At 37.8% G+C, this 27,533-nt stretch overlaps 1 protein-coding gene across 6 annotated transcripts in view; it reads right to left on the bottom strand.

Annotated features, from left to right (window-relative positions):
- The window catches only part of GAB1 (GRB2 associated binding protein 1), a 99,807-nt gene that overhangs the window by 24,738 nt on the left and 47,536 nt on the right, over positions 1 to 27,533 (bottom strand). For 4 of the 6 annotated variants that reach the window (XM_059843845.1, XM_059843848.1, XM_059843849.1 and 1 more), the window contains exons 2-4: positions 19,200 to 19,494; positions 8,457 to 8,670; positions 888 to 1,489 (exon numbers count right to left, since the gene is read on the bottom strand). In XM_059843845.1, the coding sequence (XP_059699828.1) occupies positions 888 to 1,489; positions 8,457 to 8,670; positions 19,200 to 19,494 (1,111 nt within the window). Of the gene's footprint in view, positions 1 to 887; positions 1,490 to 8,456; positions 8,671 to 19,199; positions 19,495 to 24,413; positions 24,433 to 25,243; positions 25,384 to 27,533 lie in introns of those variants that run through there. The other 2 variants (XM_059843850.1, XM_059843847.1) reach the window with 2 other exon arrangements.

The following is a 27,533-nucleotide window of genomic DNA, read 5'->3' as shown; positions in this document are numbered from 1 at the left end:
CTTTCATAGTGTTTGTTTGTAATTTTAAAACACTAACAACCACCAATATTTTATGCTCAGTCTACAAAATTAATGACAAATAGGACAATAGTATCTGAGTATCTGTATGATCTCATCTATTCTGCATACTGCCTCCTCTAAAATCCTTGTATTCATCCCTCATTTCAAATAATTCTCCTTTAAAATCATCTGTAACATAAATATTGACTTACACAAATAAAAAATTTCACTTTAAAAACAACACTGTAATACCCACCTGCTTCAGAAATCTGAAAGAAAGTGAAACCCTCAGCCCAAAAATGGTTAACAAGATAATACACATGACAGCACATCTGGAGTAGCAACATTTAGGTGGCCACAAGGAACAACTTTAATTTTACTAAAAGACTGCAGTAAGCATATCTATCACATGGACAGAAAGAAAGGCTGGTGGCAATGATCATCAAATCAGGGTTGATCTCAAAGCTCTGGGTAGACACCATATCCCTCTGATCTTCATGAAACAATTTCAGCTTCTGCAGATTGTACCACACTTCACTAAGCTCACTTTGGTCATTCTGAAAGACTGAAAATGGTAGTATTGAATTCAGTTATATGAGCTTATTTCCAAATAAATATGTCTAGATCTTCAAATATTCAAGGCTGAATGCCACAGTACCATATACATCCCTTATGGATGTTCTGTGCTTTGCTGTTTTGATGGTTTCCTTTAAAAATCTCTGTTCCTCTTCCTAATATATTTCAAACATAGTAAAACAGACCAGTTTGTGAGGGGCTAAACACTTGTTCCTACAGGCTAGAAACGCCCCTCACATTATTCCATTTGTATCATTCAGACCACATAACTCAAGACAAAAATTCTGCAGGATAACACATGGAATGCTGACCTTTCCGGAAGACATTCAGATCTCCCGTTGAAATGGTGTTACTGCGTGAGGGCAGCACTCCTCCAGTGGGGATGCAGTAATTGCTGTCTGTGTCTGAAGCAGTGCGGCTGATGCTACAGGTTTCCACAGGAGATCGATCTGCTGCCTGGTGAGGTTTGGGTGGCCGAGGTGGAGGGATGTCTGGAATAGTCTCCAGTTTTGAAGTCTGAGACAACATTCCCTCCGGAAAAGTTCGTGGGATCTGATAAGTACCTCCGGGTGTGGGGGGAATGTCATAGCTAATGGAGATGTGCCTCATCTGTGCGTCTAATGACGTTGCTGACGGGGTATTGAAAACATGTTGCTCTCCTTCGGCATCAGTTCCAGATGGAGACGCTGCCTTGGGCAAAACATCCTGGGAGTAACTCCTAGGCAGGTTGTAGAGGCTGGAGTCTGCCAGTGTCAGCGCGGAGCGGGAAGGCGGGGAATCGTAGACGCACTGCTGCGGGAAGAAGCCGTTCACAGCATGCTTGCTCCCTGATGCAACAGGGTTTTTGTGGGAGGGCAGGTTGTCATTGCAGTCTGTTTCTGAAGAGCTGGATTTTGAAGAGTCAGCCTGAGATCTACATGTGAGATTGTGAGATTAGAATGTTGATGAACACACAGAGAAAAACAAACATTGCAAATCATAAACGCAATGTTTATCATGTAACCAACTGAAAAGTCTAACAGTGTCTTCCAATTTTTTTATTTTCATTTTTTAAAATGAGATGCAGGAACTCAATTATTAAACAAACAGGAGTACCTAGGCATCCTAAGTAACTACACTCATACAAATTCATTCATGTGAAATATATAGCATTACTGTGGAGCTTTACCAACAGCTTAACAACAGGTTGATATTTCATAAAGCAAGTGATTTTCAGTATGCCAGTTTGAAGCCAAGTTTGGGGGCTGGAGTTTTTTATTCATTTTTTTTAACCTATGCTGCAAACTAGCAACACTTTATTGGCACTGTTAAAGGTAAAAATAAGATGCTCAATTATTGGACTTAGAGTACTTGCTCATTATAATCATTATGAAAAAAATGTTAAGAGAAAAAATATAACTGCTTGCAACCCCCCTAAATGTGTGCCTGAAGTTATACTGACCATATAAAACCCATTTGAAATATACAAGGAAAAGAGAAATAAGTGATAAAATCATAAATAGGAGGAAAATAGTATGTTCTTTGAGGGGAAAAAAAATCCATAGGTTGCATGTACAACAGAGAACTTTTGTCTTGCATGCAAATGAAGGTGGTGGTGTTAGATTAGGAAATTCTTTTATGAGAACGGCACTCATTAGTACTGGTACTAACCACTACCAGTAAACTTACATGGAAAGTAACCACATTACAACAATTTGATTTCCTTTCTAAACCTCTCCATTTACTGTGCTCCAGGCAGAGAAATTCTGTTATCAGTCTGGCTTCCTTGCTTAAATGAAAGTCAAAACAGCAGCAAAATACTAACACTGGAGATGTTAGTGGTGCAGTTAAGGAAGGCCATACACTTTTTGATCAAACATACCATATTTCCTATTTTAATTACCTCAACAGCGTACCATTGTGTTAATTTATACCTGAATATTTAAACATTTCAGCATGCATGTGTATCAATGAATACCTGCAATACAACTCTTAGTAAGCTCTATTAAGCAATTGGGCCACACAGTTCCAAAAGGTTTGAGGAATAAAATACATAAAGTACACCCACTACCATAAGAAGCATTTTCCCCCTTATTCAACAGGATCACAAGCAATATTTATTATTCTCATTTAATTCGTCAGTAAGTTTGTACAAAAATTTAAGGGTCAGCTGGATTTATCTTCCAGCGTTCTGGCAACCTGAGGAAAAAGGAATCCAGTTAAGCCATTAATTTAGGTTCCTTCTCCAGTCATCAGACAAATGGAGACTGTGTGACACACAATCTGTTCTTCTTAGATATCCATCTAAACCAAACTAATAACCCCCAAAGTGCCTCTCTGCCAGCTATCAGGGGAACCAAAATGATCTGCTTTGAATGGACACCTGCACTGAAGAGGTATGTCATTCACCTCACCAACTGGTTTTGCTCTGTTTAACAGCAAAGATAGAATCTTCCACCAGGACAAGAGGCTTATGACAGCTCTCATTTCAATTTCATCACCTTTTTCTATCAGCTTATTGTTTACTATACCTTTTCTAATATCCATTTAAAAAGTATAGTAATTTTGCTGTGATTACTGTCTTAAATACAGATTTCAGTTCTGCCACTGGTCAAAACAGGTTTCTAGGTAACTCTGAACTTTAATCTGCATTTAGTTTAGTCGACCCCCCCCCCCAAAAAGAAGATAGTTTTCTCATTATTTATTCTTCACATAACCAAGGAAGTAAAACTTCCTACATTCCTCATGACGCTGACCACGAATATATATTTCTCGTTTCTTAACAGTTGCCTCAGAGCTCTTTGCCTCAGAGCTTCAAAAATTCAAGTATGAACCATTAGAAGTTTAAAATACTTGCAAAATATAGAGCACATAGGACTGAAGGAAGCACATGAGGCTACAGAGTGCATAATAGATTGTGAACACTGAGCTCAGGCCCTGCTGCAGCCCTTCCTCTTTATAAAAAGGATTGATTCAGGAGTTACTCACTTTCTAGATGTACTCTCCTGGTTCTATGATATCCATTTAGTCCAAAATCCCAGAAAGAGTCAAGCATTTTTCAAATATGGCAAGGATTTGGATCTTTGAATTTTATACTATAAAAATAAAGGGGGCAGTCTACAGAAGTTGGACACTGAAAATCAATTGCAGAACCAAAGGTGTTAGTTTCAGTTCACTAGGATATACTTTAAAAGGAAAAAAAAAAATCTAAAACTACAGGAATAAAACATAAACACTACATTTATGTTACAAAAACATGCAGGAATATATAACCAAAGCTCAAAATAAACAACAGCATATTTACAATGCCAAAGCCTAAGGATTACCCATGAAATGCAAGAAACAAATGCTATCCTTCTAAATATAGGAGTTTTTCTGGGTCTAAGTGAATGATGCTTATTCTTTCTTGACCTCAAGCACTTGTGCAAACAGAAGGCTTTCAAAAACCAGGATACATGAGACAGCCAGGTCTGTCATTGGCTTAGCTGATGTCAACAGCTTACATTTCTTATTACAAGAGAGCATTTCTGATTTAATTCACAATTTTGAAAGCAATCTTTTGGAATCAACATCTTAGTCTACTGAAATAGTTTTCAAAATATGAATGGGTTGTAAGCAACCTGATTTTGCACAACTGAAAGTTTGAAGAAAGAAAATGTGAAACAAAGAAAGCAGTCTATGCCAAAATGAAGCCAGAGAATTCAGCCTCAGAATTTTAACTATTTTAAAAGTCAGCATTAACCACTGATCATGATAAGAACACTATATATAATTCTGAAAGTGTACAGTGCATACTAGACAGGAGCAGGTTCTACTCCTGTTGTTTTTTTGTTGTTGTTGTTGTTGTTGTTGTTTTTTTGGTTTTTTTTATGACTTCTGTACTTCAGGAATTTTATTTCTTCCCTTTAGTACAGGTCAATAAAAAAAATGAATTGGCTGAAATATTCCATTAACAAATGGTTATTATGATAAGTACTAAAGGGTTTTTACACCTCCATTTAAAATAATGGCAAGGCTGGATGTAACACAATGATAACTCCTCACTTTATTAGCAGAGGATGACTATGACATGAATTCAGTGTTATCACATGTGTGCAACACATATGCGCAAATTATGGTGAGTGGCCAAACTACCCCTTACTCAGTGCTAGGACTGGCCATTTCCTTCCATATACCAAGAAAAGAAAACTGTCCAGCCAGTTGAGCTACAAGGACTGGGCATTAGGATGCACTGAGAGGAGGTGGGGCAGTGAGGCAAGGGGAGCTCAGTAAAAAGCCAGCCTCCATGTACTAAAAACCACTTGTTGACAGAGACACAGAAAAAAGGTATATCAAGTGCTTTAGTCTGAGGGGTAATAATCTCATTTTTCCAGATAAAGTATTTGGGCTGGCTTGACCACTCATCCTTTTCAGCTGAATCTTTTCCCATCACAGGAATCAGTATGACTGATTAAACAGAATATTATAAACAAAATGGCAGCAAAACTGCTCTTGTGTGCCAGCAATGTGGGACAGCAATAGCAAGCATAGAAAGAACAGGATATACATAAAAATAAATAATATCCAGACCTTTTTACAGAAAATGGAAGCAAAAGTTATATAGTTTTTCTGTTAAAACTCATGGAACACCATGCAAGATGAGTCTCAATCAAACAATATTTTCAGGCAAGTTAATGGCTCTGTGAATAATTTCTCACACGTGTTCCAAGAATGGCTACTGTTCACTCACTGAAGTGGAATCTTTTTACTTTCAAAGTCTTCTAATAGCAGGTATTCCTGCCCTTCTTCTGAAAGAAAAGGTGGCCCTTGGCTGGTTCATACACAATAGGAAAGATGAGGAAGACAGCATTTAGTATTTCAATACACCTACTGAATAAGCCAGAACAATAAGGGAATGTTTGGCTGCATTTTCTTATCTAGGATCCAAATACAACCTTAAATATCCCTAAATGCTACAGTGAAACAATGCTCTTTCTTAAGTCAGCAGTGATCAGAGCATGAAACTATTTTAGACAAAGTACCGCATGAGATAGTTACAGCTGCAATTGCTGCATACAAGACATTCTCACAACAGCATGTGGTGCACTCTATGACACTTTAATGGAACATTTAATAATTATTTTCTAGGTTTGAAACACTACAATTCTCAAAAATCCCAAAGAGGTGACTCAGATACATATATGTTTCACATATATGTTTCACAGTGACTCATCTCACCCAGAAAAGAACCTCAAAGCCTTGAAATAAAATTCAGCGGTTGTCAGATTACCTGCAAAGTAACATGCAGAATCAGAACAGAAAATGTTCCCTCTGCATATTGGTAATTTTTAAGTCTAAAGGGAAAACATTTAAGTAACAGTACCTGCCTGTTTAATTACAACTATTAAGCCTTGCAGTTTACACTAAGTTTGCAAGAAATACCCAGATAAATTGTTCCAAGCCTGGAAAATAGGAAAATGGTGCAGCCATTTAATTTTTTTTCTTTGCCTATAAGGATATGGATTGGGGTAGAGTGCACTCTTACTAATCATCTTACCAATGTGCTACTGAGATACACAAAGCTCTCAATCCACAGGAAAATGTCTATATGCTCTATACTCTGTCCCAAATCCAGCAGCTTACCTACGTTACCAGACACAAAACATAGGCAGTCATTTCAGGTGGAACTGAAAGCCCAGCATAACTGTTATTCTGAATTTTCATCACCACAGCCTTTTTAATGAAAGGACACAGCTTTTTAGTCATAGAAAATAAACTAAACTCATATAATCTCCAAGTGATCATAATGTCAATGGCTTCAGATATTCCTATAAAACCATCATTTATTTAAATAATCTCTACACTCCCAAGGATTTTGTCCCGTTCTTTCAGTTCACTAGGTATTTTATCACCACTGGACCTTTTGCCTTCCCCAATACCTTCTCTCCTGTGTCACCAGAGACTTCCTTGAGAAATTCTGAAGGCTAATCACAGACTCTATACTTTACCACATTTTGTGGCCCCTTCTATGGTTTCCTCAGCCTCTACTTAACCCACACATCACATAACTGTGGAAGTCAGGTCAGAAAGTCAATTACACATCCCAACCTTCATAATTCCTAAAAACAACTTCACATTGTGGTGGTAAAACTCTGCTGTGAGCCTGTCCCTTGAAGAAGCAAATGGGCACTCAGACACATTTCTGATAGGCCAGGATTGCTGAAATCCAAGTCAATTCCTCTGCCAAGCTGTTCAGGAAGTGATAGCAAACTAAGCTTTTGGCAGGAACACTGACATTCCTCCTCAGCACTATCAGCTTCTAAACATCACTAAACACTGAAATCTTCAACACTGGGTTTCCCCTTCCCCTGCAGGAGGTTCTGGGACATTCCATGTTGCCTGTAACCTGCATGTTCCATACTCTAGGGGAAGTGTAGGCTCATTCCCTTGTTTTGTAAGGAAGACTCTAAAGGGTGGATACTTTTCTACATAATCATCAGTAAATGGAGCAGGAAACTCAGGCACAACAGAGCAAGATAAAAATGCCAAGGGAGCATAGAGCACATGGTACAGGTAAAACTGGCAGAGCATCAAGGTGTTGATGCAGAAGGCACTTCCACTAAAAGGTATGGCCCTAAGGAAGCATGTGAAATAGTCATGAAAACACTCTCAAAGGAAGCTTTCCTCAACCTTCCATGTACTTGTCTGTAATTACAAAAATAATATGGTGCTTTGTTAATTTTTCTGTAAATATCTCAGCAGATTTTATTTGAAATTACTGCAGAAAAGAAGCTTCCCAGAGGGATTTATAAGGTTCTCCTACAGAACGTTTAAGGTCAGAAGGGACCTCTGGATTTTATCTTCTCAGCTTTTCCAATACCTCTAAGCAAGCCCTTCAAAATCAGGAAAAGCTCCTCAGGAGCATGTCCAGTGAAGTTCATTTTTGGTTCTTTTAAATAGTTTTTTTAAAAGAGGGCAGAGACTCCAGTATGTCCCTGGGCAGCCTCCTCTAGGAAAGGCCAGCATGATAAATTCTGGAAAACCAGAGTGATATTTCCCAGGTAGCTACTATGAATATCATATCCTCCTATGCAGGAGGTGCTGTGGATTTATTTAAGTTAGAAGTAGCAGCTGGAGAAATAAATAGAAATTTAATTCTGTGAAGTTCTAAATTTTTTCTTCCAGTTTCCTATTGCACAATTCTCTAGAGAACTGATTGTGTAGGTACTCTTTTTTCAGTAAAAAATAAAGCTTATTTGAGTTTCCTTTTAAGTATCTGTTATTAGGAAAAAGCTGAAATTCAGGATATGGAAACTGAGTGGTTTCAACCTCTGCATTCTTAGTTATCATAAAATAATTGGGTTTTTTTCTTGTTTTGAGAGTCTGAACCATGCTAGTAATAGTAAACAAATGCCACCTGAAGATCACTGTACTTAGTCATGTGGTAACCTGGCAGGTGATTATAAAATCAGCATGTTTCCTAAACCCCTTCCATGAAAGCTTTAACTGGCAAAACTGGGGAGCCAAATGCCAGGAGGGAGAAAGGCTAAATTCCTCCAGCTTTTTCTAGTACTAAGCTGGACTAAGCACACCAGATTGTGGCTAAAGAAAGCATACTTTGCGCCATGCATCAATCCAAGCTCCAATGGAATGCCTGGATTGCGGCATCACTGTGATACCTCATGTTGGCAATTGCTGTCAACGCTTTTGGAGAATGCAATATAACACTGATCAAACAACTTACTATTGCAGCAAAAGGTTTAATGCATGGAACAAAAAAAATTGAAAAGTTACAGGCAGCTTCTCTGTGTAGATATGTGTATCCAAATGCTCAGTGTCTCAGTAGTAAAAAAATGCATTCAGCACAAACATTCTTGGCCTGTAATTTAAATAAGTGTTATTAAGAAACAAAAGTCACTTACCTCATAGGTTCAGGTTTTTTACTTTGACAGTTTATTAGCAGTAAGTAGTCTTGAGGATCTTCTTGACCAGAGGAAGACTCCAGAGGGGGGACATTAATAAGCTGATAAGGAGAAGGAAGGGAAGATTCTGCTTGCATGGAAGGCGGTGAAGTGTTGATGGGCAAGGGTAACTCAGTAGATGGTTGTAAAGAACTAACTGGTGGCTTCACAGCATCTGCAAACACCGAAGCAAAGATTTCTTTATATAGTGAAGAAATAGTTCTTCAATAATAAGAAAAAAAATTATTAACAGAGGATGGAAAGAATTCAGGTTTTAGTTCAAATTTGTTAATTTGGACATGAGAACATCTGGGTGTTAACGTTTGTTTCAGGGTATTTACACATATATCAATCTTTATAGTTTCAAACTGCAATCAATTTTTTAAGTAAGCCTTGGAAACAGAGGTTCTGCCTTATTTAAAGACTTATTTAACCTGCTTTCTGGCCACAGAAAGAACAAATATGTTGACAGCTGCAGTAAAACAGCTAAAAACACAAATCTGTTGTTTTAATCAAGAGCAGGCAAAACCCCATAGGTTATTGCTTGAACATGGCAACCTGAGTCAGCACTTGCAAGTATTCATTCCTTTTTGACCAAGGTAATTTCAACATTTGAGATTAGTTACCAGGCAAGACCTGGCCACTCTCAATATCTGAAAATTGACAGGAAAACTGCTGTTTTGGCAATGGAAGATTCTTTACAACTAGAAAAATAATGCAAAGGTACAACAGGTAACATGTTTCACTAAGCCCCCTGATTACACACCCTAATTTTTTATTTCTTACAATAAATGAAGGGGTTGGTTTTGGTTCCCTTTCCTTGTTTTGTTTTGGCTTAGTATGGATTTCTTTTGGGGTGGGGGGGAGAGGAGGTGTTGCACTGTGGTTTTCTTTTTTTTTTTTTAATAACCTTATCTTTATAATTCTTATCCACTTCCTATCCATGTACCTTCTTTTTGCCTTCCAAATACATATATCCAGACTATTCAATTATCTGGGAGACTAGAAAATATCAACATCATCAAACATTAAACAATCATTTGGCTTTTTTATTGTTTTAATGACATTGACTAAGAACAACATAATTAAGCAAACTATTTCCCAATTATCAAGGCTTACTTGCAACTCATCGTACATTCCAATTTGCACATCCCAAGAATGGATGCTGATTAAATGTTTAAATTGTTTAAATGAACATTTTATTATCCAACGCTCCTGCTCCTGTCAGCCTTACAGGCCAGCTATGCACTACAAAGTAGCTTCACTCAGCTTCTGCTTCTCAGCATTATCCTGGGAAATAAGAGATGAACAGCCCAGGAACAGCCCTCCTGCTTCCAGTTCTGTGAACATCAAGTACAAGTGATTTACTCGACACTGACATTATGGAAATAGAAATAGCAGCACTTGCATTGAACTCCCATGGTATCTAAACAGGCTCAGAAATTAAATCCCACCACACCCATGTGGTTGGAAGAAATCTAGGCGTATGAAAATTCTTCAACTCAACCTACCTGAAAAGGTAGGATAGCCTAAAAAAAGTTATTATGAAGGGTTGTGGCTGACCTATTTATCAAACTAGTTAGCAGAAGAAAGAAAAGAAACAGACTGTATTGAGGGATCACACACATAAAAATAAATTGATGCACTCAGATCAGATAAATAATAGTGTAGAGATGTTTATAATTAATAAAATCTTTATACATTACATTTCTTGAAACACATATTCCTAAACCATGTCCTATGGTTTAGAAAAATGGGGGGAAAAAAAGTAAAATTCATTACATTAATTGTTACCTAAAAACTGTTACTTAAAAGAGCCAATGTTTACTTAAATACCCTTGTTTGTATAATTCCTATGCACTTCCTATTTATTTGTATTCTAGAGTCACTTCCTTTTTCCTTTCATATACAACAGTACTTGGATGCAAAAGCTACTAAAAAAGTAGATTATTTTCTACATGCCTAAATATAAAACATTAACAATTTTCTATCATTTAGGAAATTCAAGAGCTTGAAGGAGCCTCTTTGAGGCACCTACTAATGTTTCTTAATTCCCCTAATGCGGGGCTTCAACAGCAAGAACAGAGAAGTGCCTCAATGGACCTACCAGAAATGTACTTTTTGTACTTTCTGGGAAAGTGGCAGTGGGAGAAAGGACAAGCAGCTCTCGGCCCTGTCCCCTGCAGAACTGAAGAACAGAAGTAAATGTACGCACTAGTAGGAGTGGGGAAGAAAAGTTTCCTGCCAAATATGTAATTTTTTGACCACACTTAAGAGATGAGATCCTTAAGAGCTTCCCTGTGCCTCAGTGCCCACCCCATTCCTGGGCCCGGCGACGCACAACCTTCATGCCTTGGAACTGCTTGGCGCCAAGTTCACAGAAGAAAAAAAAGAAATCAAGCAGGATATCCTTGGGGCTTCCAGGGAAGATGGGTGTGTCAGTTAGCCCTCATGCAGTCAGGAGAGCCCAACATGTACACAGTAAGATGCCTACGTGATCTGACGCAATTAAACAGGACCATGCACTAGCATTCCCAGGAAGAGTAGCAAAACTCAAGGGTGACTTTCCAGGGAAAAATAAAATCACAAATTTTGAAAGAGGGCTAATGTATCCACAAAGTCTGATGTACTGCTCCAGCTTCTGGGGCATCCCAAGACAGAGGCTGCTTCCACAGCCTCTGCTGACCCACCCTCTGACACACTATTCTCTGAATTTCTGTTTCTTTGAGTGCCTTTATATTTTTGACCTTTACTACCATCCTGTGGCAGTAAGGTCCACACCTTACTACACATGACATGAAAACCCACTTCCTTTTAAACCTGATATATTCCCTTGATATATTTCAGCTCCCATCTTCAAAGAAACTGTGAACAATTGCCTCCTACTCATAATTCCCATTCCCAACTTTACACAACTTTGTCATAGTTTTTACTGAGTCGGTACTGCTTAATTTTTCCTGGTGCAGAAGCCATTTCATTGCACATCTGGGTTCCCTTTACCCTCACCTTTCCTAGCTCTGATACTTTTTCTTTCCTGAGAAGAGAAACTAACTATTACACACAAAGCACCAAAAAAAAAAAAAAAAAAAAAAAAAAAAAAAAAAAAGTCTAGGACACACTGATTTACAAAGACATAACAATGATTCATTCCATTCCTCCTAACCTTTCCCTTTCAGTTGTTACTGAATATTAAAGGTGATGCTGTCCAGCTGTCCAGAAGCTGTATAATCTCTTCTCTGAGCAAGGATTTGGAGCCCATTAATGTTAATGGACCGTTAGGGATACTTTCCTTGTGATGAGTTGTCTCATTACTTTTGACACAGAAAACACTTGATAAAATCTCTGATCCTCTCACAGATCTGTGTGGGGTTTGTTTGAGATTGGTGTTTGTGTGGTTTGGTTGAGGTTTGTTTGGTTTGGTTTTTCCAGCATATAGAGCATTAACTATTAAAATACCAAATTTCTGATCTGAAATCCATCCTCATACAGGCATTTTGTATGTGTTAAATAGTGTGGGCTAATGCCAGATTGAAAGATGTACTGAATTTGGTCTAAAGCACTTCAGATTTGCTTTATGCATTGATGCCATTTCAAATTTGACTACAAGGGAAGAAGTAATGTTAAAACTTTCAGCACTGAGCAAATGGAAGCTCTTTGCCTATCTGCACCCTCTCAAATATTCTCTTCCGCCAAGTACTCCTGAAGCTGATATGTAGGAAAGTTGCTCTTCCAGCAGCCATTTATGATTTCAAAGAGCACATCATCAACTTGCTCCACTTTGGACTAGCAGATTTTTAGGGATGGGGTCATCTGCACACCAAAGAGCGTTTTAAGTCATTTGGTTTGTTCCCAGAGCTCAGACACTCAGACTGCTTTGAAATAACTGGGAGCTGGAAAAACAGCCAGAAAATTTAACATGCAAATTAGTTTAACAAGAATCCTATTTTGTTTTTATTATTCCTGGATTCAGTACAGCTAGAACAATCAGCTTTCTCAAAACAGGGCAAGAGTTTTATCTTTTCTCAGTTCTCCTGTTATGAGTAGTTACAGGCCTAATTTTCACTAGAATTTATACTTTTTTCTTCATAACCATTTTCATATCTTGGAAAATTTATGATGTATAAAGAGCATTTTCTGAACAAGAATAACACAAGGCTCCACTTTCTTCCTTCTAAAATATATAAAGCTACTTTATTCCACAAGTTCCTTCATATCTTGCTTTGTGTACAACCTAGAAAATCTGAGTGTGGGAGTTTCTATTTAGGATTGGGTTTATATTTTGGTGTTTGTTTGCTTTTTAATGAAAGCAAAAATGAAATTGTTTTCTACACTATGATGTACAGTCTCTTAATATTCTAATTATGCAAAAACTTGAAATGTTCTCATAATGAAAAAAACACAGAGGCCTCATTACAGCACACATTTCTTTAAATGTCAAAATTGCAATCAAAGTAATTAAATGTATTCTTTGTGCATTGTAGGTAGAAATATGAAAACAGAAATGGGATTTTTCCATTGCAACAGTGAATCAGCAACAAATGTGCAATGGCATGATTCTTCCATTCTTCTGAAATGTTTCATTCCAGCCACTTACTATAAAACATCTGTTATTAAGAAAACCAGTGGCCAACAAAATATCAGAGCAATAACCTTGTCCAAAAATTCACAGACACAATAATAAGAGCCGTAATTAAAAACCCCCCACCAAATAAAAACTTCATAACTACGCCTGAAGCCTTAAAAGAACTTCTTTGTTTGTTTGAGAGATCCTGGAATCAAAGGGCCACATGTGCGCACACAGAGCAGAAGCACATGTATGCTGGTAGGCACTTGCATTGTTCACACATTAATTCAATAGATGAGAGCCAGATCCAGCCCAGAAGAGGCACAGACACATGAGCATGGATTTGGGATTTGGCATTAAGTGATCAGCTTGGCATCAATATGAAATCTATGCAGTAAAGCTCCATACTGAACCTTTCTGCTACAGCCAGAGAAAGTCCTTTAAAATGTTCTAATAAAAACTTCATATACATTTTATAGGTTTATTTTCTTAGGTTAATATAATCTCACAGTACCTCTCCCTTCCTGAAGATAAATATGATACCCTATTTAAGGAATGAAGAATTCAGCTTCACACATTATGTCCAGGACAATCCCACCTCCTGCATCTGAACCAGAAACACGACTGACTGTTACAGGTTCCATCACACACGGAAGTTTCCAGCTTTCAGAGCTAGCATCCAAAATTTAGTTCTTGCTATCTACAGTTCAGGTGTAATTCTAAGCTGTAGTTTTGGTTACCCATTTAAAATTTGAAAATACCAAAAGCATTTGCACTTGGAATTGACACCCCTCTCCACCTGCAATTTTGTTTTGAAGACTTCATTTAAACGGAGATACAAGGAAACATCTGTAGCCTGTTCTCCCCATTTTCAGATGGCACACAGGCTGGGTGATGCAGGAAAAATAATCAAGGAGCCGTGTTATAGACTAACTTCTGTAGGTGCTCGTGAAGAAAAATAGTGCAGCCCGCCACACTAAAAAGCTTGGAAATTTTTCTTCACCAAAAAGGCCCAGAGCTTTCCTTGGCAGAGCATGCTGCTCTGACCACATGGTGACTTCTCCCAGCTGGGGCTCCAGCTCAGTGCCTGGACTGTAGGTATCTCTGTGTTCCAGAGAGGCTTCCATCATTCCACGCGCTGCCTCTCAGCACCTCACAACTCACAGGAACCTGCAAAACACTTTGCCAACCCTTCTCCCAGTGACTCAACAGTAATGTAACAGCTCAAGAAGTGCCCAGCAGGAACAAGAGAAAATTAAGTTAATTACCTAGGTATAATAGGTTGAGTTTATTTTTTCTGAAGGAAGAACAGAATCACCTTCCATGTGAACTTCTGTTACATGCAGCTGTCCGCTTAAGATAATGACCTCCATCACTCAAGATTAAGATTCTGATCATACCCCGATAGTAAATTATTTAAATATATGTAAAATATATGTATTTTTGCTTCACATCTTGAAAGGGAAGATCTGCTGCAGATTTTGTGCTCTATTCTTCATCATCATCATCTTACTTAACCACCTGTTCTTTTACTACAGTAGAAGACATCTTAATCCTGTCTGCTGTCTTCTCTTTTCCTTTGGATAACAGGCAGTGATCATCTCAGCTCAAGCCACCAGCTACCAGTTCTGTCAAACCCTTGATTATACCTATGCAATTTTGCTAGAAAGCTCTAACATCATTCTTCACAGTCTATCATCACCTTCCTCTCAGTAATTCCACTCTTAAAAAAATCATATTTGTTTGTCTCAGTGGCCATTATCTCCCCAACTTTTTTTACTCAAAGTAAGCAACCAAAAACAACTTCAAAAAACAGACACCTTTGTGCCACTATTCCTTCTAAACCTACCGCCTCACTTCTGTGACAACAGACCCATGACCCTTCTCTGGAGAGTTTCTCTCTTAATGCTTAACTCAGTTCTTTTGTTACTTTTTACTGCACTCCAGGTCATCAATCACCCATCCTTCTGGCACATCACCTTTGAGCCAACAATTCTAGCTAATCATGTCTGAGAGATACAAAAATGCCTCAACTCTTCATTAAGTACATCATCTCCATAGTGCAAACTTGTTGCAATTTTTTTAAAGTTTATTACTTTGTCCTTCCACTTCCCTTTATGCTCTTCCAGAGCCGCCCTTCCTTCATCCAGAAGCTCAGCTATTTCTCCTTACTTTTGAGACCTTTAATGACTAAGGTCTTGAATATTCAACATATGCTATTGGAATGGCAATTTTGCTTTGCCATGTGTGCTAGACCCTGTCATGAACTTTTTAAAGCTGTCAAAGAGGAACATTTTTTGTTTCTTACAGGGAGACCCTTCATGCAGGAAGGACACCCTAAACACTCCCAATATCTACTATTTATTTAGCAAAGACAAGGAGTCAGGATGGGAAGGTGAAGTTACGTTCATCCTGTTCAGTCTCTGATATTGCAGCTAAGCTGTGAGCAACCTGCAGTGCACGGATTATCAGAATATCATTTAAAAAAAGCAAATAAAAAATTCTATTGTTCCAAAGGCAAAAAGGTAGGAAGGCATACACCAGATAGGAACAGCCTGAAAAGAAACTCTGAAAGCATCATGTGTGGAGCAAGCTGCAGCTCCTTCAATGTATGGTCCTTAAGATGACAGAAACTTTTTTCACCACATTTTATTATTTATTATTTATTTAAATGTAATTGTAGATTTCAATGTCTTGTTCTTCCCTTTTTTCCTCTTCTTCTCTACCTTGTTATTTCTTCTGGTTTATTTTGCTACTGCTATCTTTATTCAAATGTAACATGTCTACATAAAGTAAGATCATTTCCTCCTTTCCCTGCTCTGCCAAGAACACAATTCACTAAATTACAGAAACATTGAGCTGGATCACGTATAAAACATTCATCACAGATGTCTACTAAATTCTAGGGAAGGACTTTCACAGCCTGTGCTTAGATATCCTTTGAAGGGTTTTCTTTATCGTTACATCACTCATTGAGAGAAAAACAACTTCTCTCTTCAGATAACAACAAATCCATGTCCTGCTTATCACGGCTTTTTTTTTGCAAGTCAGTTCTTCCCTCCATGTTTTCTTCTCAGGGAAAAAAAAATCCTTCAATTTCTCTTCCCAATAATCATTTTTAAAAAAACATTTCCTCTCTTTTTACCTTTTTTTAAACATTTATCCTCATCCTGCTGAAAGTATTTCAGAGGACATCTCCACAGCAGAAGACACAAAACAGCCATTACCCATTAGGTCCATTCAATCTCTCCATCCTAGATTGTCTCTCAGTACAGTTCAAAGCGAAATACTGGTGACACATTTTTGCCTTATAGTTCCATTTTAATCTCTAGATGATCTATTGTATCATGATCTTACAGAGAAAATATGAATGCTAAAAGCGCAGTATGAAACTCTGTGGCAAAACCAAATGCAGTGCTCAGGTTCCCCCCCAACTTTGCACGCGTTTTAAACAGAAAGATGCTACAGAAAGAAATGCTTTACAGGTTCCATTTGAAAACAAGAAGCATTAGCTGAAGAAAATTTAAAACTGCCCAGAATTTTATTTTTAAAAGTAAAAGAATTATTTACCTTATTTAAAAAAAAATTTCCTTCCTGTTTCTGTCTTGTCTAATTTTAAAATACCTAAATCACTGTGAAACCTTTCTTAAAAGAAAGTCCCTATAAAAAGCTAAATATTGCATATATTGTAATTGTAATGCAATCATTACAGATTACATAGACTATGACGCAACCAGAAATGTGACACTCAATGCTTGTAAATATGATTGAAGAGCATAAATTATCCACTCTGTCTAAATACAAATGTAACATTTCAGATCTCTACAATGTAGAGATTTCACATGCATAAATCAGTTTCTAGTTGGAAGGTCAAAACAAAGCATTAGGTAAAAATAAGTACTCAAAAAAATTTCTAATGAAATAAAACAAAGATGAAACTTTACATTACAGGAATCACTGAGTCTTTGCTATGTATGAAAGCAGTAGCTCAAAGCTACTCTGAGTGTTATTCTTCTGGTCTCTGTACAGTTATGAGCAACTCTTTCTCCCTCATTTGTCCCAACACCATAACATCAACTCCCTAATTGTTTTCTAATAGCACTAGCCACTGCCATCTTGCAAGTTTTTTCTTTATAAATCCAAGAAGGCAATGTTCCTGGATTTCCAAATGAACCCCAGAAGGAGCAACAGGGCAGTGGTGTTCTTGATTGAGCAATGGATGCCAATGACAGGACACTCAAAACACAACCCTTAATCAATCTGGTAAGAGACATTTTTTCCAGCTTCAAAGAAAACTATCTTCTGCTTCCACAGGTAATAGAAAGATTTGTTATGCTACACACTCCTTTTGTTTAGCTCCAGACTAAAAAAATATTGCGTTTTTACTATCTGAACTTAGCCTGTTCTTTAACTTCCCAAAATAAGCTGCAGGTGAACACAGATTTTTAAAGTACATTTACGACCTGCTCTTTCACTGGCAGGAAGATTCATCTTGGAAAAATAAGAACTTGGCAATAAACACTCAGCAACTGATTTTCCCATTTTCCTTTTTTTAAATTTTTCCTCAATACATTACAAGGCATCACTAAACCAATAAAACAGACAGTGCTGCCAACTCTCAGTCATGTGAAGTAAAGGTGTTGGAATAATTCAGTGTAGTAGACACCTGTCTTTTCAAACCAAAGCATTCAGACAAAGCTAAAATGCCAAAAATGAAACATGCAATGAGAGTACAATGGGGAGAAGTTATCGATACAATTGACTGAAGCAAAAACTCAGTTTATGAGGGCATAGTTACATCTCTCCACAGCCATAGCAGGTTTCATCTTCAGTTCAATGACGGAAAACTAAGGGCTAACAAAACACCAGCTCTCAGAGGAAAGGTCTGATGGTTTTTAGGGGACCCCACCTCTCTGTTCCGTGCAACAGATATGTGCTCCTTTGTGCTCTGCCAAAGAGCTGCCAGGTGAACATGTTTCATCCTTAGATCCAAGATTTCCAGTTTGTCCCCAGAACCAAGAACTTCTGCCCACACCCGCACTGATGCATTGCCCCCTGCCCACACCTCTCTGGAACACAGGGACGCCTGGCAGGCTGAGCACTGAATCCCATGGCAGTTACTTTCTGAGATGTGCTGCAGGTCCTGGATATTCTCAGGATGCCACAAAACCATGCTGGAACTGTCAAAAGAAGCAAATTTCCCTGAATTTGCTATTAGAGTGGCAATTCATAGATGAGGTTTTCATGACAAAGTTGTAGTTCAAAACTGCAATAAGGAGAAAGAAAAGGGCCCCTTCATAATGCGACAGTATTTTCCAGTCACTTTTAAAGATTTGGTGGGAGCAAACTGATGCAAGCCCCTTTTCCTCCTTCACCTCCCTCAATCCACAATCCTACAAAAGGCAGATATTTAATTCTAGCCCCTTCAGTCAGGCATTATGTATAACCCTCTTATGCCTTATGCCTCTTATCCCTCTTACCACTCCTATTTAATGTTTTCTTGGAACTGTGCACAGATCTAAGCAAGTCATGTAACCCACTAATCTCCAAAAGGAATGCAGGAATAATAAGTAAATAAATAAGCAATGGCCACAAGGTATTTGCAAGGAATTAAACACACCATCATGTCTCCTACAAGCTGCCTTCATACAGTATCTATTTTGGTAGGATTTGAGTTGGATAGTGCAAAACTACAGGTTATTTTTTGTTTGTTTTAGCTGATGGGGGTTGATTTCTTTTCCCCCAAGTTTCAAAGCAGGCAGGGAAATGGTGATATTAGAAACCTGACATTTTGCTCTCATTCCTGCTTGTATAACCATATGTTTTTATACCAAATGGGACTCCTTTGATGATTATGAAGATCTACTGCCGCACATGATTTTACTTGAGATTTTTCCTGTACTTCCAAGAGCTAACATCACACAGAAGAGCGTCATCCAAGTTCTATGGCACACTTAATTTGTAACAAATTCTGAGTATCTCCCTCTGTTCTGCTTACTTTTTTTGAGGATAACAAGGAAGTTTCAATGCCAATACACACAAGTTTTAAAATATACGCCAGCTAAAGACAGTCATCTGATCTTTAAAATGTTCTTCACATATAGGCACGACATTTTCTCAGAAAAAGCAAAAGAACTTACCCTCATCTGTAGGGTTGAACCCACAGATATCACAGATACATCGAACCCACTTATTCATCTCCTCCTCGCTGTCTGCTACCAAATAGAAAACTCGATCTATAGTATTGATATCAAAAATATAGCTGTTTTCAAACTCCTTTTTGTTGAATGTTAATCCAGCATCCACTTGTTGACACAAATTTAAGTCAATAATACGGATAGGCTTCTTGGCGTGGTCATTTTTGTAGTATTCCAATACATCTGGATCCCCTGTTAAGCGGCCACTCCGAAGCACAAACCACCTTCTCTTCCATGCCTGAAAATGGGAGAGAGACAAAAAGAAGAAAAATAAGAAGGAAGAAATCACACTTTAAGACCTTTTATGTGTGATTCCAGCCTGGGTTGAACCAAGTACTAATAAGCAGTTCAATTATTATACTAAGAGATTACACACCAAATACCCACATCTAACACTATTTAGGTATTGTTACAGCAGTGGACTTAAGGATTAGTGAATTTGTATTTTAAATTTTATATCTTGACTTTGTTTGTAACAAGTGGATATATAAATTAAATCACTGTTTATAAAATGAGAAAGCATGAATACACTAAAGAAAAAAGTGGGGTGGGGATCAGGAGAGGGGGAAAAAAGCACACAAAAAGGGCTTCCGAACGAAGTTGTCACAGGCATGAGAAAGACAAAATAAAATACATCTTTAAGTGTTCCATTGTGTTTTGTTTCCAATATCTGTTGTTTCAGGTTGACGCATTTTAACTGAATTTTAAACTAATAATCAATGATATGACCTACATTTAAGGAACAGACAATGCTCACACAGTACATGCACCTCGATTCCAGGGGAACTCTGCATTTAGAACTTCACCACATCTCTACAGTAGTACTTCATACAGAAAAAGAGCAACATTATTATTTTTTGAAACTGTTAGAGAGATGGGGATGGAGAGAATGACCAAATGTTGTAGTTTTATCAGATAAATGCAGCCTTTGGGGACGATACAGAACAAATTAATTTGATAATTTGACACTATGGCTATTATACCAGCCATCCTGATGCTGCAGAAAGAAGCTGGTCTAAGAGAAAAGCAAATGCAAAATGTTGTATTCTCTAATGAATTCTTAGCTGCCTTTCATCCCATGGGCCTCTATCACCTGCCATAATTCTCATCAAAGACCTTAACTGAAACCACTCAACCAAGCTCAGCATATAGCTTGTTGCTTCCAACAGCATCTTTATTGTCCCACTCGGCTGCACTTTTGTTCCTCAGTTCTATCAGCAATACTATGCTAGCAGCTTCTTTTTATATCCCAGTGCAGGATAATGGGCACAGCAGAGGAAACCAGAAACACTGCCATTGATCACTAGGAGAGCTGCACGTCTTTCACACTGAGAAATCTGAAAGCAGAGCCCAGACACAGTGGGGAGCCAGCCCTTTGTCATCCATGTTTTCTTATACTTTTCAGAAAAGTTGGAGATCAAGGTAAATCAGTGCAGTAGCCAAGACACTGTGAATTGCACCACAGACTCACAGCATGCTCCAAGACACCCCACTTTAAACTTCCTTAGGATATTCAAACAAGGTTGTCAGCAAGTCCCTTGAAAGATTAAAAAAAAAAAAAAAAAACAGCCGAAGAAGTGCATAAATAAGACAGGTGAGGGCATTTTCCTCCTGGCCAGCCCTGGCTGTGTGCTAACCAAGGAAAGGAACAGAATCAGCAAGGATGGTCCCAGAAGGGATCAAGATCTGTGATGTCCTTTAAACACTGGAACAGCAGCTCTGAAAACAATAGTTTCTTACTGTGTATTAGGGAAAGATTCAGAGCCATTTTTGTGAGGCACAAGAGTGCATTCATTTCATTTTTGGAGGTGCTGCCTTCAAACAAACTAGTGGAAGAGGGACATAATGGACTAGGAGCAAGTACTGCACTGCCGTCTCCCCACTCTGAACAAGCGCTGTCGGTTTTGCCCCAGTGTTGCAATAGGACACGAAATGAATGACAAGCACACTGAAACTTGCAAGGTAAAAAGAAGAAAGTTTTTTTCTTGACTTTGATATATACAGAATTTTAAAAGTTACTCTAGATTGGAGGATGAAATTGCCACTTCTCCAATGACACCGGTCAAACCAACAGTTTATCAAATTTCTCCTCCTCCAGAAAGGAATGCAAAAACAATCATTATTTACATAAAAGTGTGTGAGAAACTCCGTTACAAAAATGTAAACATCAGAAGACATAGAAGAACTTAGGGTGACACCCCAGAGACCCATAAAACCCCCATTGTGCATGCCTGTTTGGGGTATCAAGCTTTGAAAGCTATTATGAAAAGATAATACAGAAAACAGGAGAAAGGGGAAAAGAACAGACAGCTTAATTAAGGCTTGTGATCCATTCTCCAACTAGCAAAGCTCTAAAAGTTTCTTGATTTTAAGATCATGTCTATACTTTACAAAACCATTGCATTTACTGCAGTAATGCTGAATAACAGCATCTGTTTTTAAATGATGAAAGGTGTGAATCAAGTCAAAGTCTCAAGCAACTATTTCCATGGTAGCAGTAAATTTAGCTGGTGAACAGTTAAAATGTAGAAGATGTAATAGATTAAACTCCTTCAATTTAGATTTCAAATGTGAGTATATCATAGCAGCACAGCTAGATAAGCAGCATTTAACATCAACCCAAAAACATCAGCAGAGTTTGTTTTGTTTCCTGCTTCCAAATCAAGCGACAACTTAGATGCTGGGATAACATGAAACTTCAGTAGATGAGCCTCTCTTCAGGCAAGGCTGATCGCAGATAACTGCTACAAACTGCTTCAGAAACAAGCTTTATCTTTAACCTCAACCTTCAGTCACTCAGATGAAATTTACAAAGCAGAAATCAAGAGGAAAGACATTAGAGATAGGAGAGGAACAAGAGCAATTGAGAAGCATGATGCATTTTGTCTCACAGTTTGTGCAACAACAAAACGCCAGGCAAAAAACCCTCTATTATCTCTGTATCAACCAGGCATGCCTCTTCCAAGAATTTGTTTCTAGTACTGTGTTAGGGAATGAAAGGTTCTTAGACTTCCTGACAATTTCTGTGGAGTATTGATGAGTAAATAGAACTCTAAAACTGAGAAAAAACACTGCGTTAAAAAGAATTTCCTTTCAGCCCTTCAGGCTACAAAACAGCAAGTCTTAAATATTTAAAACATTGAATTTAGTCTGCTGGCACCTGCTACTATTTTTGAAGAGTTTTCACATAGTGCATATGCAAACATTTATTTCAGTCCTACAGTGAGTCACACTGGCACAGATTATATTCAAAAACAAATGCAATTCCATAAACTACACACAAATAAGGCAGATGCAGAGGTTGTCTGGACTATAGTACAAAGCACAATTTAGCAGCAGAATAAAGCTTAAAGCTAGACGAGCAAACTGACATCAGCACCCTTGCTAATCATAGTACAAAAGCGCCTCTATACTTTGTCCAAGTGTAAAATGAGCTCACATAAATCACCCTTTGTTATTTGAAAATATCTGGGATTCTTAAAGCTTGATCTATTTTTAACATTTCGGTATTTGTTGCTGCAAAGAAAGCTGTGCACTGCCCCACTGAAATACAGAATATTGTGCTATTTGTGTTATATGTGGAAGGAAGAGCTTTTTCAGCAACAGCTTTCCAAAGAGCAGTCTCTAAAAGTGAGAGTGCACATGTGTAAATACATACTTATGCAAGTTTGATCTTTTTTTTTTTACCCATTTGGGCATTTTTGTTTGAAAATTTTGTATTTTCTTTTATAGAAGTGCATGCTACAAACTATTTCTCATAATCACTCAAAAAGATACAACCAATTTACATCACAGGAAAATTAAATGTACCAATTATTTATCTGTCACATAACTGATGTTATTATCAGCCATTCATTATCAAACACTGGTTTTCTCTGCTAGAAATCAACTGCTTTAAGTTTCAGAAGTCAAAAAAATAACCAGAATATGATTTAAGTACTTTGTAGTTATTTAATTCTGGAAATAAATTTGAGCAAATATATTTTTAAATGAAAGATTCACTCAAACATATAAAATATGTTAGTAATATAAATATGGTTTAATAATATATTTTATAAATATAATAGCACTTAGTCACTAAACATTGCTTGCAGAGCAAATTCCTAATTCAGACAAAAAATGGCTCCTTTTGTAAGTGTTCTAAGGCAAAAATCATGGTTTTCAAGTTCACCAAAAACCTGTGTAGGCTTTGTAAATTATTACAAAACACAGTTTAACAAGGTTTCCTTCTTTTCCTTCAGTCTAAGAAAGGCCTTGTTTGCCTCTCAGCTTGTTTTCTCCTCTGGACTGCACAGCACATCAGCTGGCCGAACACAGGACACCACCATGCCTGCCAAACATTGTCCTGCTTCTGTCATGAGACCATCGCTTCATGAGACCATTATCACTATAGAAACGAGCTTGTTTACTTGCTTTTGAGAGAGGTTGAAATGTGGCATGCTGCTCACCCACAGAGCATCAAATTATCAAAGGAACAGTGGAATTCTGTATTTTTTACACAGCAATTTGAGTAGGTTACAAAGTAAAACCAAGACATTTCAATGATTAGGGTTGTTTTTTTTTACTAAGGTATATATGCAAACTGCTGATTTCAATGTGAATGAAGGAGCTAAGAAATTGACAGAAAGCGGCATGCAGCAGTGTTAGGGTTTAGTTGGTTTTTGGCTTTTTTTTTAACTACTGCATACTACTGTATGCAGTACACAGAATTTACAATATATTCTACTTACAAGAGGTGTACCTGTTGAAGAAGTTGTAGCTATACTTCCCTTAATCCTTACATTTATGGATTATTTTCCCCTCCTCTCCTCAAACACACTCAAGATGTACTTCATTCAGCTGCTGCCTGTAGTTCAAAGATGTAGGAAACAGGGATGCATATGTAAATGGAAAGGGAAAGGAAGGAGGAAGGGGCAGGAAAGAGCAGATAATTTAGATTTTTCAAAGGATTTAACCTTCCATTTAGATCCCCTTAAGAGGTTTCTCAAGAGGCCAAAATTATTACATGACATGTTAAAATAAAAGCTTAGAGATGTTAAATCAAAGGCAGCTTTTTGTGATCCATTTTTTACAGATTTAGCTCTCACATGGCCAAGTGACTGCTTACCGATAAACTAATCGATTATCCTTCTGTAGTTTCCTACTGTAATTACTCACCATTCTAAGGCTGCTTAAAGCTGATTTTCCTCTTCTAGCACATTTGCCACCATTTTTCTTCTGTGTAGCATCCAGTCAAAAAAACCTATCAAAACTCCTGAGAACCAGCTAAGTCAAAGACGATTCCTTACACTCCACCCCATTAACACTGCTAATATATATTTCCCTATGTATGACCAGTCAACCCAAGAATAAAATTACAAATCTCAGGCCTTCCTTTTCATCTCTCAAGTGTGTGGATGTTTGTGCTTAGGTTTTCATCTCTGTACTCACAGAGTACTTTAAAAGGGCACTATTTGGCATCCTTCTTTCTCAGAGACATCAACTAAGACCTGGCAGAAAGAAATTACTTGCCCAGGGGCACAAGGAAGGCTCCAAAAAATACCTGGTGTTTCATAAATGCACAGCAAGACATTTCCTTACTCCAAAAGAACTTTGAAGTAAGGAGTAAACAGAAGACAGAAGGCAGAACATGAACCAGAGAGATGTAGGAATAGCAACAGACACAGCCTGAGGTTACTTTGTCACCTCAAATGTCACTTTAAATGTCTTATGGGCATTTAAGTCCTGTAGCTACAATTAAGCATTTTTCAATTGTCTGCTGGAATCAAGATTTAATTCTTTTTATGCTTTTGGCTCCCATCTACTTAATCTATTCCTCTCTTTCTAGTTAGTTCTCAGTGCAAAGATTAAATAACAGTGAAATTGGTACATGACTCTGACAAACAACCAGAAAAAGGATCCCAAACAACAGCTGAGTATTTCTGCTCCTTTTTGCCTCCACATTTCCAGTATGCAGGTATTCCAGCCATCGCAGAAGACAAACACACCTCCGGCACAGCTTCACTGACTTGTGGATTAGATCTGTGCTCTGCATCCCAGTAGAAGCTCAAATGAAACAAAAATAAAAGTGTTCCTTCACACTGTGCTTCTTTTTAAATCCTGTTTGTGGTCAGCCTAGACCAGTGACAACTATAATCGATGAGCTGCATCCCACAAGGCACATACTTGGGAGGACTGCTGGGAAGTAGCAGAAAGAGGTCACGTTAGGTAACAATACTTCAAGTACAGGACTTTACTTTTTCCACTTGCTACTCTTCCAGGTTGCAGAACTTACTACACCATGGTGAAACTGCAAAATTTCAAATGTTTTCCCTAATAAATTAACACTTGTAGATTTCCATATGGATTTCTATATAGATTTCTTATTTTGGGGTGTTTTAAGGAACGCATTTTCTGTAATTCTTTTAAATCTTTTAGGTTCATTGGTTTTGTGGGGTTTTTTTAACTGTTTTCTTTTTTAAAGGCTATATCATGAGCACCAGGAACTGAAGGATATGTAATTACTAGTTATTTCTGAAACCCTTGTCATAACACCAACTGGCAACAGACATTCTCTTATTCTCTTCCCTAAAAATGATGTCCTTTATTTTTTGAAACCTAAGACAGAACAATTAAACCAAGAACAAAAAAAAAAAAAAAAAAAAAAAAAAACCCAAAGCATATTTAGTGTCTTAGCAGCAGAATCTACAATTCTATGATTTGACAATAGTCCAAATATTCTACTCTAAGTAGTACTAGATACTCAGAAGTGTAAATAGATTGCTAGGAAACAAACAAACGGGATATAAGGAAAATACTGAATATGTATGACTTTCTTTAAATACTTAAGACTTGTTTTCCAGGAAGCACCATCTTTTCTCACTGAGTAAAATAAGGAAAAAACAATCTCAGTGGAAGTTTCCACTCTCCTGGCCATCATCCTGATCATCTATTCCGAATACACACAAGGCCAAAACTTCCTGTTTTCAAACTATTGTCACCATTTTCTAGTCTTGTGCTGTCAATTCTAACTTTAGCTAGTTAAATAAACAAAACACTGTTCTATACAGCAGAACAATACTTCCACACACATTTACTGTGAGCTCTGTTTCATAACCAATGTTTCAGCACGTGAATTAGTCTCCCAGCATTAATAAAGCGCCAGAAAAGGTACAAAATAAAATGCAGACAGAGTAGCACAAACTGCTGCTTTATTTTGTGAATCTGAAACTAACTGAATATCTTCATTTTTCTCTTAATTTGACATAGGAATTCTTAATTTTTTCTTGCCTTTTACATCTTTTTTTCCTACATACTTATTCCTATTCCCAATGTGCAATAGTGCAGCCAGGTCTGTATCATCTAATTCACATTAAACTGATCTTAATTACAACTTGTTTCAGTAAATACTTTTCTGCAACATGCCAGAAATTTTCTAATGGCAAGCACAAACTTACTCCTGAACACCTGGGAATTATCACCAAAGGAGACTATAATCTCTTCAGCAAAGAAGAACCTTTTCATAGCTTTACAGAGCAATAAAGCAAGACCCCTGCATCAGTGCCAGAAGCTGAGCCCCCATTTCACTGTCTCCAAGCCTGGACCAGTGACCAGATTGTCTCTCTCTATTCCTACATTCTCTAATCCAATTGAAATGCCTATAATAGTTCCAGTGGTTCTGATCTCTTGCAAACCCACCTTTTCACTTCTCCTCCACCAACCATCCTGTGTAACCAAGACATAACTCCTAGAAACTTGCTGGGAACATGTTCCCCACCACTGATATGAGCTTTGCAATCTCCTTTCACCACTCCATCTCGCTCCTTTGTCAGCAATGAAGACACAATACTCAAGGCATGGGGTCTGCCTTGGTACAAGGAGAAATGCAGTTACTGCAGGTCCCTTACTCACACATCTACATGGTCTTTGGTTTGCTGCCGCCCTGTTTCCCAGAATATTTCTAAAATTTGGCTATTTCCTCTCTGATCATGAGCATGCTTGGATCATTCCCCTCTCTAGTCTTTCCCATATCCATCCTATTTGAACTAATGCTGCCAGGAGACTCTCCCTTCTCTTATTCTGATTACATCATCTTCTATTTTAAAATTCCCCTTTATTGACTTGCTGTATTGTACTTCGGGGCCTCTTTTCCTTTTTTGACACTTTCTATTTAGTGAGGTCTGTGCTCTTACTTGACTCTCTCCCTCTTGCATGTCTCCCACTATTGCTTTTTGCTTTAGCACTGATACCAGATTTGGATAATTTTTCCTTCTCTTCGGCATCTCTCATCTTTCTTTT

This window comes from Haemorhous mexicanus, chromosome 4 (genome assembly GCF_027477595.1).
Source record: "Haemorhous mexicanus isolate bHaeMex1 chromosome 4, bHaeMex1.pri, whole genome shotgun sequence".
NCBI classification, from domain to species: domain Eukaryota; kingdom Metazoa; phylum Chordata; class Aves; order Passeriformes; family Fringillidae; genus Haemorhous; species Haemorhous mexicanus.
This window is presented reverse-complemented; position numbering and strand designations above follow the sequence as displayed.